Here is an 18,643-nt window from a genome sequence, read left to right as displayed (position 1 = left end):
CCCCCCCCCCCCCCCTCCCCCCCCCCCCCCCCCCCTCCCTCCCCTCCACTCCTCTCCCACATTCATGCACTCAACCTCTTTCTCTGAAAACAAAACCAAGGAGACGAAAGTGAAGATTTCTTTTAATTTTCCCTTGAACACCCTTTCGGCTTGTGTCTTTCCCTGGACCTTCACAGTCATTTGTCTAACTTTGTTATGAAACCTACAAACCACCCTGACCCTGATACTCCTGTTTTGTGAGCTATGCTCTTCCCCCTTTGATGTCATTTTTAATGGCCTTTTTCTTAATTCAACCCCACTAAGTGGCAGAATTCATCACTGCTGCCAGAAGGGTGAGGTTGGAGTTGGAGTGAGAATGCCAGTATTGCGTTTTGATCTGGGAAGTAACCAAGGGAACAGGGAGGTTCTACAGAACACTGAAGGAGGGGGCTCTTTCGTTTAAGGAACCACAGGACTGAAAATTATTCTGGTGATGGAGAGGAGGGCAGGAAGTCACTGTGTTAGAGTTGCAGAGAGAAGATGGTCTTCTCTGTGAACTACATTTCTTGCTGAAAAATCAACCCTTACCATGAAGCAGGTCCACAAGGGGTCAGGAGATTAATAACAAAGATCTTTCAATGGGGAATATTCTTCGTGGAAAAGATACAGGGTCTCTGTCTTCCAGAACAAATGAATTCATTCCCTCTTAGTCACCCTAGGTCTTTTTTTCCACTGCTAGAGTCTTAAAGGCCCACTGAGTAAGAACAGGATTTTATAAAAATTTTAGTATTGACATGTAATTGGTAGAATCAGCATGTGTATATGTGATTATATCTATCAATTCCCATTTTATAACCTTGTATTTTAAAAATGACTTTATTGAGATATAATTTACATAACATAAAATTCACTCATTGAAAGTGTACAACTCAGTGTTTTAGTACATTCACATTTGTACAAACCATCACTGCTATCTAATTTTAGAACATTTCACCACCCCAAAAGAAACCTCATGCCCTTTAGCAGTCTTTTCCAATTTACCCTCCTTCAGGCATTAATTCATTCTCCATAGGTTTTGAGTTAATTTTGTGTATGGTGTGAATAGGGGTCCAACTTCTATTTTTTTGCATATGGGTATCTAGTCCCATTAGCATTTATTGAAAGTTCTTTCTCTTATGTATGTTCTTTCTCTTATGAATGATCTTGGTGCTCTTGTTGAAAATCAGTTGACCATAAATAAAAATACTTATTTGTGGACTTGAAATTCTATTCCATTCATCTAGATGTCTATCCTTAAGCCAGCACTATCTTGACTACTTCTGCTTTGTACTACGTTTTGACATTGGGAAGCATGTCAAAGTCTAGCCACTTTGTCCTTATTTTTCAAGATTATTTTGGATACCTTGCAATTACATTTGAATTTTAAGGTCAGCTTATCAATTTCTACAAAGAAGCCAGCTGAGATTTTGGTAGGGATTGCACTGAATCTGCAGATCAATTTGGAGAATATTGGTATCTTAACAATATTACACCTTCTGATCCATGAACATGAGATGTTTTTCCATTTATTTAGATCTTCTTTAATTTCTTTCAACAATGTTTTGCAGCTTTCTAAGTATTTTTTTGTTAATATTATTCTTTTTTTTTTTTTCACCGTTTTTTATTTATTTTTGGGACAGAGAGAGACAGAGCATGAACGGGGGAGGGGCAGAGAGAGAGGGAGACACAGAATCGGAAACAGGCTCCAGGCTCCGAGCCATCAGCCCAGAGCCTGACGCGGGGCTCGAACTCACAGACCGCGAGATCGTGACCTGGCTGAAGTCGGACGCTTAACCGACTGCGCCACCCAGGCGCCCCTTGTTAATATTATTCTTAAGCATTTTAATTTTTTATGCTATTGTTTTTAAAAACTATTACTATTTTAATTTTAGAGAGAGAGTATGAGTGGGGGAGAGAGGTAGAGGAAGAGAGAGAGAGAGAATCTTAAGCAGTCCCCACGCTCAGCATGGAGCCCTGACATGGGGCTTGTGCCTGGGATCATGACCTGAGCCAAAATCAAGAGTTGGACGCTCAATGGATTGTTTTTATGCTATTGTAAATTGAAATAATTTTTTAATTCATTTTGAATTGTTCATTGCCAGTGTATAGAAATACAATTTATTTTGTAAACTGATCTTGTACACTGGGTACTTGTTGAAGTTGTTTATTAATTCTAATTGTGTGTGTGTGTGTGTGTATGTATTTATTCCTTAGGATCTTTTATATACAAGATTGTGTCATCTTCTGTTTTACTTCTTCTTTTCCAATTTGGATAAGTTTTAATTTTTTCTTGCCTAATTACCCTGGCAAGAACCTCAGTAAAATGTTGAATAGAACTGATGAGAAAGAACATCCTCATCTTGTTTTTGACTTCAGGGAGAAAGAAAGCATTCAGACCTTCACCGTTACGTATAATGTGAGTTCTTGGGGTTTCCATAGATGCAGTTTTTCAAGTTGAGGACATTCTCTTCTATTTCTAATTTGTTGAGTGTTTTTGTCATGAAAGGCGTTGGATGTTTTCAAAGGTTTTTTTTGCACGTATTGAGATGGTCATGTGATTTTTGTTCTTTATACTACTATGGTGTATTGTGTTGTATTGATTGATTTTTGTAAGGCAAATCAACATTGCTGTCCTTGTGATAAATTTCACTGTGTCATGGCATATAATCCTTTTTATATTTTGTTGGATTCTGTTTGCTAATATTTCATGTCTATACTCAGAATGGATGTTGTCTGTAGTTTATCGTTTTTGTTTTTTCTCATGATATCTTTGGTTTTGGTATCAGTATAATATTGGCCTTATAAAATAAGTCAAGTATTTCCACCTTTTATCTATTTTGGAAGAGTTTGGGAAAGATTGGTGTTGATTCTCCTCTAAACATTTGGTTGAATTCATCAGCGAAGACATTTGTGCCTGGCCATTCCACAAAAACTCTATTTGTCTCCTTATTGGTTATATGTCTATTTAGATGTTCTATTTCTTCTTGAGTTAATTTCTGGTATTTGTGTTTAAGAATTTCTCAATTATAGATTATCTAATTTTTTGGCATACAATTGTTCAGAGTATTACTTTATAATCTTTTTATAAATGTAAAGTTGGTAGTTTTGTCCTTTAAAAATTTTTCTAATTATTTAAATTTTTATTATTTTTTAGTGTATCTGGAGATACAGAGATCTTTAAAAAACTTTCTGATTTTAAGAGTTTGAGTATTCTATTTTTATTCTTGGTCAATATAGCTAAAGGTTTATGAATTTTGTTGACCTTTTTAAAGAAAAGACAATTCATTTCTACCAATCTTTATGATTTCTTTTCTTCTGTTTGCTTTTGGTTTAGTTTGTCTTATTTTTCTAGTTTCTTAGAGTTGAAAGTTATTTATTAGAAATCTTTATTCTTTTTTAATATAGGTGCTTACTGCTAGAAATTTCCCTCTAGGCAATGCTTTAGCTTCATTTGATCATTTTTTGTAGTTGTGCTACAACTACAGTAAAAAAGTATTTTAGTAAAAATACTAAAAGTATTTTTTAGTTTCCCTTGTGTTTCTTCTTTGACCTATTGGTTATTTAAGACTGTGTTGTTTATTTTCCACATATTTGTGAATTTTCCAAATTTTGGTTTACTGTTAATGATTGCTAATTTTACCCATTGTGGTTAGAGACACATTTTGTATTATTTGACTTTTGAATTTATTGAGGCTTGTTTTATGATCTAACATATGGCCTGTCCTTGAGAATGTTTTGTGTGTACCTGAGAAGAATGTATGATCTGCAGTTGTTGAGTGAAGCATTCTGTAGATGTCTGTCATGTCTTTGATTTATAGTGTTGTGCAAGTCTTGTATTTCCTTGTTCATCTGCCTACTTGTTCTATCCATTACAGAAAGTAGAGTATTGGAATATCTCAATATTACTGTCAGCTTGTTTTTCTCCCTTTTTCTTCATATATGTTCTTAATGGAGTAACCTTTTTATCATTATAAAATGATAAATAACAATTTTTGCTTTAATTTTATTTTTTTCTGATATTAGTATAGCCCTCGAGCTCTTCTTTTAGTTTTTGTTTGCATGGTATTTTTTCCCCATCCTTTTGTTTACAGCCTCTTTGTGTCTTTGAATCTAAAATGTGTCTCTTGTAGACGGTACGTTGTTGGATCATGTTTTCAAGTCCATTTTGCCAATATCTGCCTTTTATTTGGAGTATTTAATCCACTTACATTTAATATAGTTACTGAAAAAGTAGCATTTATGTTTGCCATTTTGCTACTTGTTTTCTATGTATCTTTTTCTGGTATTTATTTATGTGTTTATGCATTTATGTATTTATTTTTGAGAGAGAGGACAAACGGGGAAGGAGGAGAGAGAGAAGGGGACAGAGGATCCAGAGTGGGCTCTGTGCTGACAGCAGCAAGCCTGATGCGGGGCTCTAACTCATGAACTATGAGATCATGACCTGAACCCAAGTCAGACACTCAACTGACTGAGCCACCCAGGTGTCCCTGTTTTCTACATGTCTTATTTCTCTTCTTGTTACTCAATTTCTTCATGACTACTTTATTTTGTGTTCTATATTTACTAGTATACTATTGTAACTCCCTTGCCATTATTTTTACTATATTTGAGTTATTTTTTAATAGTTCCACTAAGCATTACAATTATCATCTTAATTTATAACAATCTAGTTTTGATGAATACCAACTTAATTTCAATATTATAATGAAACTGTTCTTATATAGGACTTCATTTCCTACTCCCTCCTCTGCACCGTTATTGTCACACAAATTACAACTTTATATGTTGTGTGCCTATCAACAGGTTTGTACTTATTTATGAAGTTGTACTTAAATCAGATGGAAGAAAAGAATTACAAAAAAGCATTTATACTTTCTTTTATATTTATGTAGTTATCTTTCTGGTGCTGTTTGCTTTTTTTATGGACTTTATTTGCTTCCTAATGTCCTTTTATCTTAGCCTGAAGCATTATCTTTATTATTTTTTATAGGGCAAGTATGCTAGTGATGAATTTTCTGTTTTTGTGTATCTGGTGATGTCTTAATTAATCATTCAATTTTAAATGAAAGCTTTGTTGCCTATAGAATTGTTGGTTGATTAGTCTTTATTCTTTCAGCACTTTAATTATGTCCTCCTACTGCCTTTTGGCCTCTATTGCTTGTATGTGATGAAACACTTTTTACTTGCTGCTTTTAAGATTCTCTCTTTGTCTTTGGATTCTGACAGTTTGATGATGATATGTCTAGTCAGTCTCTATGAATTTATCCTTCTTGGAGCTCACTGAGTTTCTTGAATGTGAAGACAAATGTTTTTCATCAAATTTTGGGATGTTTTTGGCTATTATTTCTGCAAATATTTTTTCTGCCTCTGTCTTCTTTTGATATGATTGCTAGTTTGCATATGTTGGTATGTTTGATGGTTCCATAGGTCTCTGTAACTCTGTTCATTTTTCTTTACTCTATTTCCTTTTGTGCCATGGCCTAGATAATCTCAACAGACCTGTCTCTTCAAATCAGTGGTTATTTCTTTTGCCATTTCAAGTCTGCTATTGAGCCCCTCTAGTGAATATTGCACTTCACTTACTGTATTTTTAACTCCAGAATCTCTATTTACTTTTTATAGTATCTATGTCTTTATTGACATTCTGTATTCAATGAGGCATTATTCTCATACTTTATTTCTTTAGATAAGATTTCCTTTAGTTCTTTGAACATGTTTATAATAGCTGATTTCAAGTCTATGTCTAGTAAGTTCAACATCTGGCCTTCCTTAGGGATGACTTCTGTTGATTTTTTCACTCCCTTCCCCGCCCCGTGTATAAGCCATACTTTCCTGTTTCTTTGTGTGTCTCATAAACATTGTTGAAAACTGGACATTTTAAATGATAAAACCTGGCAATCAAATTCTTCCCCTTTCCTAAGAGTTTCTTGTTTTTGCTCTTTATTTTTGTTGCTGTTGTTCCTGCTGTTTATTTAGTGACATCCCGGGACTAATTCTATCCCAGCACTAATTCTAGTGCTGAAGTTAACTGAAGTCTCTGTTCAGTTAACTTAGTGATAAGCCAATGAGTGGACAGGTTTCTTTGAACCAGTAAGTCTATCAGCCTTTTCCAACAGATTGTGTATGTGCATGCATGCACCCATTGTGGGACATGTGCCTAATGTTCCTGCAGGCAGTTTACAACTCTGCCTTAGCCTTCATTTCCTGCTTGAGAGAGTCTCAAAGTCAGCCATAGAGAATTGGGTCTTTTCAAGTCTTTTCCAAGCATATGTATGGTCCTATACATGAAAGTGGCCTAGTAGATTCCAAGGAACATTTTGGAGCTTTTCAAGTCTCCCTATGGACATCTCATTTCCTGTTTTTTTTTTTGGTTTTTTTTTGTTGTTGTTGTTGTTAGATTTAGCCCCAGTTGGTATTGCTGCCTTTGGTAGCTGTGATGTTAAATAATTGCTGCTGATTGTTTTCAACAAATGTCCTAAGGGTAAGGTTATCATCATAGAGCAAGCTTTGAGTCAGGCAAAGTCAAGTGAAGGCCTGGGAATGGAGATTTACAGGTAACTTTCAGACGGTTCTCTGGGGATGAGACTTGGAGAGCTCCAAACCTGTTCTGCCTCCTTTCAGTGGCTACTATGCTAATGGTTTTCACAGCCACCATAGTTATGCATCTGTTGGTTTTCAAAGCTACTAAGGAGCTGGGGAGATTGGGATGGGAATAAGATAAATTGACACAGCACAAAGTTTACTGTTTTTACTGATATTCAGCCATTTTTATGGAATAGATTATTCTTGGGATGTTGCAAGCCTTTGTTAATTCTCAGAGTTTAGAAAAAGTGGATTTTGACATTTTTGGCCAGTGTTTCATTGCTTTAATGGAGGAAGAGATCTTAAGATGTCCTTCCTATAAAATTGCTTTAGAGTACTTTTTAAAGATGGGATAGGGAAAAATCATAGAAAGGTAATATTTTCTGAAACTAGTGACCTGAGGGAACTTTGAGGAAAGGTGAGTGGATTAATGTTTTGTTTCTTTCTTTAATATTTATTTTTGAGAGAGAGAGAGAGGGAGAGGGAGGGAGAGAGAACACGTGCATGCACAAGTGGGGGAGGGTCAGAGAGAGAGAGAGGGAGATGGAGACAGAGGATCCAAAGTGAGCTCTGTGCTGACAGCAGAGAGCCTGATGCGGGGATCAAACTCATGAACGGTGAGATCATGACCTGAGCTGAAGTCGGACGCTCAACCAACTAAGCCACCCAAGTTCCCCAGATTATTGTTATTTATACATATTATGTGATGTTTATATATATTTCATAATATACTTATAAAAATATATAACGTGTATATTTATGTTTTATTACAAATTACTGTATTACCCAAAGATAATTGTTTGGAATAACATACAAACAAGGTTGTATTCCAGAGGGGTTTTTTTTGAGTCTAGATGCTTATGGGAGTTTTACTGAATAGAAAAGTAAGAAGAGTAGTGTCCTCAAAAGTTTTCTTTTTCATTTTGCTATTTTAGGTGTACAGAGCCAATGGGCCAGATGGAGCCATTGGCAGAGGTCAGAGAATCCACCTGCAATTATGGGACACAGCAGGGCAGGAGAGGTATGAGACCTTCAGTTATGTGTTTCTTACTGGAGGAAAGGGAAAACCAGCTATGCTCTTCATACAGTGCCTGAGCAGGAAAAGGCCAGCTGATTGGTTGATTTGTACTTAGATAAGACATACTTCCAAATTAGCAGGAAATTTATCAATCCGAGATGGTAATGATGTGTCCTTTATACAACGACAGAAGAAAAATGAATCCTTTTCAAAATAGACCATCTTACTTACGGTCTTTCTTCTTCTTTCTTCTTCTTCTTTCTCTTCCTGCTTTCTCCTCTTCCTCCCTCCTCTCTCTTTCTTCCTCCTCCTTTCTCGTTCTACTCATTTGCTTAGACACTTTCCACCATTTACTTTTGCTGTTTACTCAGCCACAAAGACAATTGTAGAATTGCATGCATTATTCTTGATTGTTGAAACCTCATGGAAAATCTGATTGGAATTAACTCATATGGTCAGAGGTTGCTTGATCAAGATAAGTCACATGAAATCTTGATAAAAATTTCTTTAAGTTAGCTAAAAGCTGCTGTTTTCTCTAGTTTTCTTGAAGTATTCTTTTGTTTTTTACCTTTTTATTCTGGAAATATTCAAATATATACTAGAAAGGATAGTATAATAAAATCATGTACCCATTTCCCAGCTTCAACAGCCATCGATTTATGGCCTATCTCATTTAATTTATACCTCTACCTCTTTTTACCCCCACTCCTAAATTATTTTTAAGCAAATTCCAAATATCAGATTTTTTCATTTATAACTACTTTGGTAGGTATTTCTAAAAGATAAGGACTCTTTTTTTTGTAAAAATGTTCACTAGAAATATTTGAGAAAATTTAAAATATATTAGATGACAAATTCATGTCAGTATTCTTTTCTGTAGAGCCTATGCCTGTCAGTTGCAGGCTTTGCATGAAAGTAAAATGGAAACAGACTTGAAACGGAGAGAGAAAGGATACAGCTGGATAGAACCTTGGAAGAGAGCACCAAGAAAGGCTAGGGACTGAGTCAATAGTACTCCCATCTTGAAGCCAAAGAAATGTTTTTCAGTTATTAAACTTCTGTAGACACTGAAATTAAAAGGTTATGGAACCCATTGCAATGTCAGGTCAAGTTGAACTTTCTCAGGACAAGGAAAACCTACACAGCAGGCACCATTGCTTTTGGCCTAATTAAGTCTTAATTGTACTGTGCATTCTTGGCTCAGACTAATGTATCATGAGCTAGTTCTTGTGGTCCCTGTCCAGCAGACTGTTTTTTTCAAATCACATGCTCCATTAACACATAAACTTATGTAAGTGATAAATAACTGTAGTATACACTTTTGGAATATCATTATCTTTTTTTTAATTTTTAAAAACTTAAACAGATTGTTTTTATTTTATTTATTTTTATTCATTTAATTCCAGCATAGTTAACATACAGTGTTAAATTAGTTTCAGGTATACAATATAGTGATTCAGCAATACATTATACTGAGTTCGATACATTACTCAGTCCTCGTCATGAGAAATGTACTCTTAATTTCTTAATCTATTTCACCCATCTCTTCCCCCACCTCCCCTCAGGTAACGATCAGTTCTCTATAAGATTGTTTTTATTTAAATTTTTTAATGTTTATTTATTTTTGAGAGAAACACAGAGACTGCACGAGCAGGGGAGGCACAGAGAGAGAGAGAGAGAGGGAGGGAGACACAGAATCCAAAGTAGGATCCAGGCACTGAGCTGTCAGCACAGAGCCTGTTGCAGGGCTCAGACTCACAAACTGTGAGATCATGACCTGAGCTGAAATTGGCCGCTTAACCGACTGAGTGCTCCAAGATTGTTTTTATTTTAAAAGAAAATTCCAAATATAATTTTTGGAAAGTATCAGTATGTTTTGAAATATTCTTTCTAGCTCTAGATATCTCTTTACCATATTTTATAAGATACCCAATATCATTGATTATATATATATACCTTTATACTGATAAAATGATCTATTATAGCACACTTTGTTAAATCTTGTATAGTTAAGAGGTACCATATGCATGTATAATGTGAAGTTATTAGAAATTATGGCACATTATTAAACACCTAATTTGTTGTTGATGAATTATTGGAAGAGCTGAGGGAATTGCTGCTAGTTTTATATTTCAGGAGCGAGGCCATGATTTAGATGACCAATCTGCTTTTATGTTCCTAGGTTTCGTAGCTTGACAACAGCATTCTTCAGAGATGCTATGGGGTTTCTTCTGCTTTTTGATCTGACAAATGAGCAAAGTTTCCTCAATGTCAGAAACTGGATAAGTAAGTGTTACTGTTTCCCTGTCTCCCAATGCCCACTTCCCATAATAAAATGCCCTCTTATATTGTACTTTTGGTGCAAGTTGTTTTGGAGGAGCTCCTAAGGTTTTACTTTAGGAGCAAAGATAACTAACATACTGTGCTTTTCCTGGTAATGTTAACTTTGATTTGCTCACCACTTCTTTTTTTTTTTTTTTTTTAAGTGTTTTAAAGAAATGTTTATTTATTTTGAGAGAGAGAGAGCGCGAGAGCAAGCAGGGGAGAGGCGGGGAGAGGCAGAGAGAGAGAGGGAGAGAGAGAATCCCAACCAAGCTCTGTCAATGTGGAGCCTGACGGGGGGCTCAAACCCACAAGCTGTGAGATTATGACTGAGCTGAAATCAAGAGCCGAGGCTTAACTGACTAAGCCACCCAGGCACCCCTTTGCTGGGTACTTCTTATCCTATAGGCACATGGCAGCACTTTGCATGTAATCACTTTGGCTTTTCCACAGAGGATGCTGTTAGCCCCATTTGATAGATAAGGAGACAGAAGCCCAGAGAAGATAAATCTTTAAGTATCTGCTTGCCTGTCATATACTGTGAGGACTTGTATCATCCCAGGGCTTAACACATACATCACATAGATATAAATATGTTTTGAAGGCTTTGCAGATCATACCCCCAGCTCCATGTCTCTTCTGTACTCAGAGGTCCCTTTTCTGCCTTTAGGGCCAGAGCACTGGGCAGGAAGACCCATGATGGAAGACTCTAGAATTACATTTGCAAAAATGGTCACCAGTACTACACACATACACACACACACACACACACACACACACACACACACCCCTTCATCTTGGCTCTTTGCAGAGATCCTAATCTCTTAAATGATTGGTTAGTAGCCACTTAAAATCCTGCTACTTGATCAAATAACAGTTTGCAAATGTACACTTTTATCTGTTGATGGTATTAGTGTAAATTTAGACTAGAAAAATCTATTAAAGAGTACTGTGATGTCAAATTCTTAACATCCAAATATTTAAAATAAAAATGGTTACTTAAAAATACCTACCATTTATGGGAATGCAAGCTGGTGCAGCCACTCTGGAAAACAGTATGGAGGTTCCTCAAAAAACTAAAAATAGAACTACCCTACAACCCAGCAATTGCACTGCTAGGGATTTATCCACGGGATACAGGTGTGCTGTATCAAAGGGACACATGCACCCCAATATTTACAGCAGCACTATCAACAATAGCCAAAGTATGGAAAGAGCCCAAATGTCCATCGATGGATGAATGGAGAAAGAAGACGTGGTGTGTGTATATATATATATATATATATATATATATATATACACACACACACATATATATATACATACACACATACATACATACACATACACACACACACACACACACACACACAATGGAGTATTACTCAGCAATCAAAAAGAATGAAATCTTGCCATTTGCAACCACGTGGATGGAACTGGAGGGTATTATACTAAGTGAAATTAGAGAAAGACAAAAATCACATGACTTGACTCATATGAGGACTTTAAGAGACAAAACAGATGAACATAAGGAAAGGGAAATAAAAATAATATAAAAACAGGGAGGGGGACAAAACAAAAGAGACTCATAAATATGGAGAACAAACTGAGGGTTAATGGAGGGGTTGTGGGAGGGGGGATGGGATAAATGGGTAAGGGGCACTAAGGAATTTACTCCTGAAATCATTGTTGCACTATATGCTAACTAATTTGGATGTAAATTTAAAAAAATAAAAAAACAAGTTAAAATAAAATAAATAAAACCAAAACAACAACAACAAAAATACCTGATCCTTGTACTTAATATTAATATTAATGAATAAGATCTCTTGAAAACTATCCTAAATCATTAATATACATTAACACTTTTAGCTCCATTTTCAGACAAGCACAATGAGACAGAAAGATACTGGTTTATCCAAGATTATGTGGCTAGTAAGTGAATGTATAGCTCCTGGGACCATGCTCTTAAGCATGACACCCATGGTTCACAAGTCTATCTCTGACAGTTTCTAGACTAGATTTTCATTATTTCTTACCTGACCTAGTCTAATATCGTAATTTGTTGTCTTAACTCTAGTTTCATCTCCCTCAAATCTACTCTCCACATGGCTGCCAGAGTTATTATTCTAGAAGATAAATATGATCTCATTAAAATGTTTCAATGGCTTCCTGTGGCCCATGATAAAGTACCAGATATTTTACATGCATTACAATATGCTTCAAAATGTGCCACTGGCTGTCATTCTCATCTTCAGCTGATGGCTCACTGATCTTTGCTTCTGTAATTTTACTTTTGTTTTTACCACTGAGTTGCCCTTCTCCTATGTCTCATGAGGAAGCATCTCCTTATTTTCAGAGTGTTTGCTTAAATGTAAATTTCATGACCCCCATGCAATATTATGCATTTCTTCTTTAAATTGCCGTAATAGTTTGTACATATTTTTATTATGATGTATGCTAAATTGCTATACTTGTTAACATGTCTTTCTTACATGAATCTGTTAAACTCTGATTTGTGTATGTCTTTTTAGCACCGAGCATGTTGCCTAGAATACAGTAGAAATTAAATGTGCTTTTTATGTATTTATGGAAGGAAGGAAGCAAGGAACAAATGAACTGAATTCTGGAAATATAAATCAATGTCTTTAATATTGAATATAGCAGAGTTTTAGAGGAGGTTATTAAATATGTTTCTAAATGTTAAAAAATACAACATGACCATTAAATCAGAATCCAAAAAAAAAAAAAATACCTACCATTTAAAAACAACTTGGTGTTTTGGTATTATAAAAGGGTCATTGGCTGTGATTTTGATAGTAGAAAACCTTGTTTTTAAGAACCAGTTTTTAAGTAAGTAATTTCTGTGGTGCATTGTGATTTTAAAAGGTTTTTCCCATACTTTGTATCTGGTCCTCACAAGCTCTGGGAGAAGATTCAGGCAGGTGGCGTGTCTTTATTTTAGGATGAGGACTCTGGGCCTTAAATAGTAGTTGACTTCTCTGAGGACATGGAATTTTTGCTTTCAGATCAATAGGCTTTTTAAAATTTTTTTCTTTACATTTATTTATTTTTGAGAGACAGAGAGAGACAGAGCACAGAGAGAATGAGACGCACAATCCAAAGCAGGCTCCAGACTCCTAGCTGTCAACACAGAGCCTGACGCGATGGGGGTGGAGGGGCTGGAACTCACAAACCATGAGATCATGACCTGAGCCCAAGTCAGACGCTTAACCAACTGAGCCACCCAGGCGCCCCAAGTTCAGTAGCCTTTTATGCACTTTCTCAACTAAATTGATCATTACCAGTTGAAGAGCTATTTAATATTTTAAGTATAGTTTCCCCAAATTTAGTTATGCTTCCTGGACTTGACTTTGTTAATGCCCGTGTTGCATACCTCATTATTTCTCTTACAGCTGAATGATGGTGGCTATTTTTAGTCCTTTATTTTCAGACCTTGCTCCTCATCTTCTTTTCAGTATCGTTAGAACAAATTCTGGGGCTGCCTGGATGGCTCAGTTGGGTGAGCATGCGACTTCAGCTCAGGTCATGATCTTGCGGTTAGTGAGTTCAAGCCCCACGTCGGGCTCTGTGCTGGCAGCTCAGAACCTGGAGCCTGTTTCAGATTCTGTGTCTCCCTCTCTCTCTGCCCCTGCTCACTGATAGAAATGGAAACTCTGAGACAGATAAATCTTGTCTATCTGGATTTTTTAGCTAATGAGGTAAATAACAAAGTTATGTGAAATTATGTGTAATGTATGCATGTTATTTTGTTTTCCTTATAGTGTAAAAGAATTCTTACAGGTAAAGAAAACATATACATTTTGAGGATTTCATATCTTCAATGGAAAATATTCCCCCCCCAACCCATCTTTAAAAAAAAGAAAGTTATAATGTTCAGGGTCAGAAGTAATAGTATCAAATCTTAATTGGGAATAAAAATTTATTATGTATACGTTTTATTTTTCCTCCATTAGCATTTTGAGTATTACACGGATCATTCATTTCTTCTTTTTGGGGGGTGGGGTACATATCAGAACAAAGGTACTGTTGCATTAAACAGCTGATTCCTGGACTCTGATTAGCCTGGGGAGAGGAGGTCTGTGTCCTCCCTTTGATTCTCCAGACCTGTACTGGCAGTGCCTTTTCTCTTGACTCCGATTCTCTCCATGCCCTTTTGGGAAGGGGATACATACAAAGGTGAGCCCTGCTGAATCAGGAGACTGAACAGAGAGCTGAGTCCTCTAAGCCTAAATCCGAAATCTGAAAGGAATCAGGCAGTGTTGGATTCACTCATCTGTCTTCCTGGACCTCAGGGAAAAGCCCCTTCTACCCCCCCCCCCCACTCCACCCTTTTTTAAACTGGTTGGAGTTCTACTTATTCTTTAAAATCTGGGAAATTATGGCCTCCATGAAATTTTCTGTGATAAACTGTAGTTGTATTAAACTTTTTTCCTCTTAGCTTCTATTTTGTACTACTTTGAGGATTTTTAGCATAGTAGGTTGTAGTAGGTTTTTATGTATTTGCCTTTTTCTTCAGTGAGATTTTTAAAAGAATTGATAACTTTACTTTTTATATAAGTAAGTCAGTGTTTGTAGAAAAATCAGGAAGAAATAAAAATCGCCAATAATCACACTTACCAGAGTCTCCAAAATAAACACTATTAAACATCATTACTGGTAATACTCACCTAGCACTTCTAAATGCTTTAAAGATTAACTTAGTGGTTCTCAAATGTGCATCTGGATCACCCAGAGGGCTTATGAAAACGTGGATTCTGGGCCCCAGATCCAGCATTCCTGATTCAATAGATCTGGGGTGGGATCTGAGAATTTGCATTTGTAGTAAGTTCCCTAGTGATGGTGAGGCTGCTGGTCCATGGACCTTTCTTGGAGAATCACTGAATTAACTCATTTAATCCACACCTTAACCCTATGAAGTAAGTACCATTATTATTACCATTTACAGATGGGGAAACAACTTGGTCAGGGTCACACAGCTAGTAAATGGCGGGCCAGGATTCAACCTTAGACACAGTCTGTTCTGAGTTCATGTTCGTAATCATGACACTGGACACATGGGTTAATAGAACACAGAGACTCTCTGGAGACCAGAAAGGTTTCACAGTAGAGGTAACTGAGAGTCAAGTCTTAAAAGAATGGTCAAGATTCCTGGAAGGAAGGTTGTGGCTGGGTGTTCAAGCACATGGGGACAGAATGTGTACCAGCCTGGAGGAAAGAAAGGGCATGGCAGTCAGTGGAAACACAGTTTGGTTTTGCCTGTATAGGCCTTGTTGCCCGATTGTTCCTTGAAGGCAAAGGCCAGGGCTCTGAAATTCTGCACCAAGTATCTGGCCTATGTTAATGATCAGTGAATGCTTGCCGACTAGATTTTCTCTTGATAAGATATAATGAACATGACTTTGTAATGAGGAACTAAAATGTCAACACTATTCTGGTTAACCATGATAAAAATAGGCCATACCAACTTTCAGGTATGTCTTAATGGGAAAGTTTGGGCTGCTTTAATTTTGTTATGGGGTGTGATGAATAAGAAATAAGATTTGTTTAATTGCTTTTTAAAATTATGCCTATTTACGGGTTTCAGGTGAAAAGAAATAAAAGCTGTGGAATAAGAATTATAGTCTCCTGCTTCCTCTTGGTTCTGGTGACAGAATCATTTATTATTTATTCTAAATTTTCTCTCAATCTTGTATCTTGTTTATTTTAATTGAATCGATTCTGCTTTAGGATAATAGAAAAATGTGAAAAACATTTCAGAGAGAAACAAGCTAGTTTGTATGAAGACCGTTCTCTTAAAAATGTTGTTGCATGGAAAGAAACCATAGGAAAAACAGAGCTTTAAGATTAGCAATAAGTACTAAAATTTTCCAAGTATTTTTCAAATGGCCTTCAACAGAAAGATAGCCTCATGGGTGTATGCCCGTGGTTGCCACATGCACGTACATACTTTTGGAGGGTTAGCAACTTATCCCACTCCTCTCTGATATTTAAATAAGGTGAGGTATGAACTTAAGGATAAGTTTTACATATCTGTCCCATCCATTCGGTTTTGTTGATTAGGTTATTAATGCTTTTGAAAGCATTATATCATTTATGTCTCCCTATCCATTTACAGTTTTGAAGCACTTTTGCATATATTTTCCATTGACCGTACACTTATTTTCCTATAATAATTTTTCTTATAGGCCAGCTACAAATGCATGCATATTGTGAAAACCCAGATATAGTGTTATGTGGAAATAAGAGTGATCTAGAAGACCAGAGAGTAGTAAAAGAGGAAGAAGCAAGAGGACTTGCAGAGAAATATGGGTGAGTGTTTCTGTGGAGAAATCTAGAGAAAACATTTCCAATTCAAACATTAGCACATGAATGGGTAATAGAAAATACAAAAGCAAAAAATCAGCACACTCGGATGTAAGCCTTGGGAGGTATAAATACCTACTTTGCATATTAATATGTGAAAATATAGGAAAAACACTGGGTGAGGGCTTTAATTTACTCTTTCCGTACCATTTTCTCAATCTCATAGTGTTTGAAGAAAGACACATTTGAGTGCAAATGCCCTAATTCTATAAGGCTGCTTTCCCAAGATGCAAGTAGGAGATGCATGGGATAAGAAAATTATCTCTATTCAGCAAAAAAATTGCAAAGCCAGTTCATGTGCTGCTGTAGAGAGCCCCAGAATACAAGCAGGCCTATTGGCTTTGAAATTTCTATGCTGGGAGAGGAGTGTGAGGATCCCCTTGGTTTAGGTTGTGGTTTTGTTGTAGAGAATCATCTAAATACTGTCTTCCTTGAGCTCCGGAATAGGATCACAGTAGCAACAGCATTAATTGGCCATGAAAGAAGGGGTTAGCCTCCGCTTGTTAAACATGTCAGGGCACCTCTACAAAGGAATTTGTGCTCTACTTTGTTTCTCCCTCTAATACAATGAGAACTCAAATGTGTATGCATTAATTACCCTTAATGTAAGCAGGAGGCAGCAAGTGGAGTTGAGAAGGAAGGGAGGTTAGAGAGAGAGGTGGTGTGGTGTGCAGGAGATGCTACTGGTCCTGGTTGTTAGGCAGATTCCAAGGAGGCCAGAGGAGGCACTTTCTCTTTTTACTTGTGACAACTGCTTTGTTCTTCCTTGGATTGATGGAGGACCAGAAAACACTGGAGGATAGGGGTCACATTGGGAAGGGAGTAGAAGGATAGTTTGGCCAGGTGGGAAGAAGCCAGAGTCTGGGGACAGTTTTGAATACCAGATAAGGAGAGTAGACTTAATCTCCTGGGGGACAGGAAGTTGCTGAAAGCCTTTGAACATGGAAGCATGTGATAAGTACTTGTCTATATCAGTCTAGGGTGGTGGGTGGGTGGGGTGAAATGGAGGGAGGAAAGACTAGAGACAGGGTGGGGCAGAGCAGGATTTTAAGTCTTTCTTAATTCTAGGGGTGGGGCAAGGCAGGGTGGGGCTGAGGAGCTGTGTGTATTCCCATCAACTATATTAGCTTACCCTGGCACAGATTTGCAGTAGGGTGTGGAGGTTTTCACTGTAGGATAGATGGTGCTTAACTGTGTTAGAATCACCTGAGGAGCCAGGCACCTGTGTTCGATCAGTCAGTTAAGTATCCTGAGTCTTGGTTTTGGTTCAGGTCATGATCTCATGGGTTTGTGAGTTCAGTCCCTACATTGGGCTCAGCACTGCTGGCACAAAGCCTGCTTGGGATCCTTTCTGTCTGCCCTTCCCCCCTTCCTGTGCGCATGCTCTTTCTCTCTCAAAATCTTTATTTAGATACAAAAAAAAAAAAAAAAAATCTGAGGAGCTTTTAACGAATGCTTGTGTCTGGGCCTTACCTCTGAGCTTCTGAAATAATTGACCTGGAGCAGTTTATTAGGCAAGATTCAATCGAAGAAAACTATACCTAAAAAAATTTGTTACAGGGATTTGTGGGAGCTGGTTAAACAGTTTCGGTAAAGTGTTGTTTCTAATGCTGAAGCTTGAAGTCCACAGGACAGGAAGTCAGGAAGGGAAGGTGGGTCTAAGATGAGAGAGAGCACCAGGAAACACCATCTAGGACCCATAATGACACATGAAACCCATGTCAGTACGTGCTGCCTCTGACCTGGATGGTGTGGATAGCTTAGAGAAGCCAGGGACCTTTGGCACAGAGCTAGGCACACTCACTTGGCCCAGGAGCTGGAGAAACTGAGAGGATCTTGGGGAAGGTGAAGCAGGTAGAGGTGTGTTTGCTGGTTTACGCCAACGAGATGAGCCAGAAGGTGAGCAACAATGTATGAGAGCTACGGAGTGGCAGCTGCTTTACTTCCACCCCCCAATATCCCCCAAATCTCTCCTGTGATCTACCCTAACTAGAAAGGAAATTCTGGGGAATGTTCAGCCTAACCAAGTTGACCTGTTACAAAACCACCACAGGCAGGGGCCTGGACATTGATGTCTTTTAAAAGCTCTCCACTTAATTGTCATGTTAAAAGTACCTCTGGTGCTATTAACAAATACTCAGATCTGGGCCTCACCTCTGAGCTTCTGACACACTTGGTCTGGAGTAGTGATTCTGAGGTGGAGGCTGGCAGAGCCCCACAGGAGATTCTGATATGCTCATCTATTCTTGAGAGGCACTCCTGTAATGAATGTAGTGCAAAGGAAAGGGGGAGGGCCAGATACCAATGAGAATA

The 18,643-nt window shown here is 37.4% G+C and overlaps 1 protein-coding gene across 5 annotated transcripts in view; it reads left to right on the top strand.

Moving 5' to 3' along the window:
- RAB27A (RAB27A, member RAS oncogene family) overlaps window positions 1-18,643 on the top strand; it is a 76,316-nt gene that overhangs the window by 46,205 nt on the left and 11,468 nt on the right. For all 5 annotated transcript variants that reach the window (XM_049613654.1, XM_049613651.1, XM_049613655.1 and 2 more), the window contains 3 exons: window positions 7,539-7,624; window positions 9,804-9,907; window positions 16,153-16,276. In XM_049613654.1, the coding sequence (XP_049469611.1) occupies window positions 7,539-7,624; window positions 9,804-9,907; window positions 16,153-16,276 (314 nt within the window). The remainder of the gene's footprint in view (window positions 1-7,538; window positions 7,625-9,803; window positions 9,908-16,152; window positions 16,277-18,643) is intronic.

The sequence above is a fragment of the Panthera uncia genome (assembly GCF_023721935.1).
Source record: "Panthera uncia isolate 11264 chromosome B3 unlocalized genomic scaffold, Puncia_PCG_1.0 HiC_scaffold_1, whole genome shotgun sequence".
NCBI lineage: Eukaryota > Metazoa > Chordata > Mammalia > Carnivora > Felidae > Panthera > Panthera uncia.
This window is presented reverse-complemented; position numbering and strand designations above follow the sequence as displayed.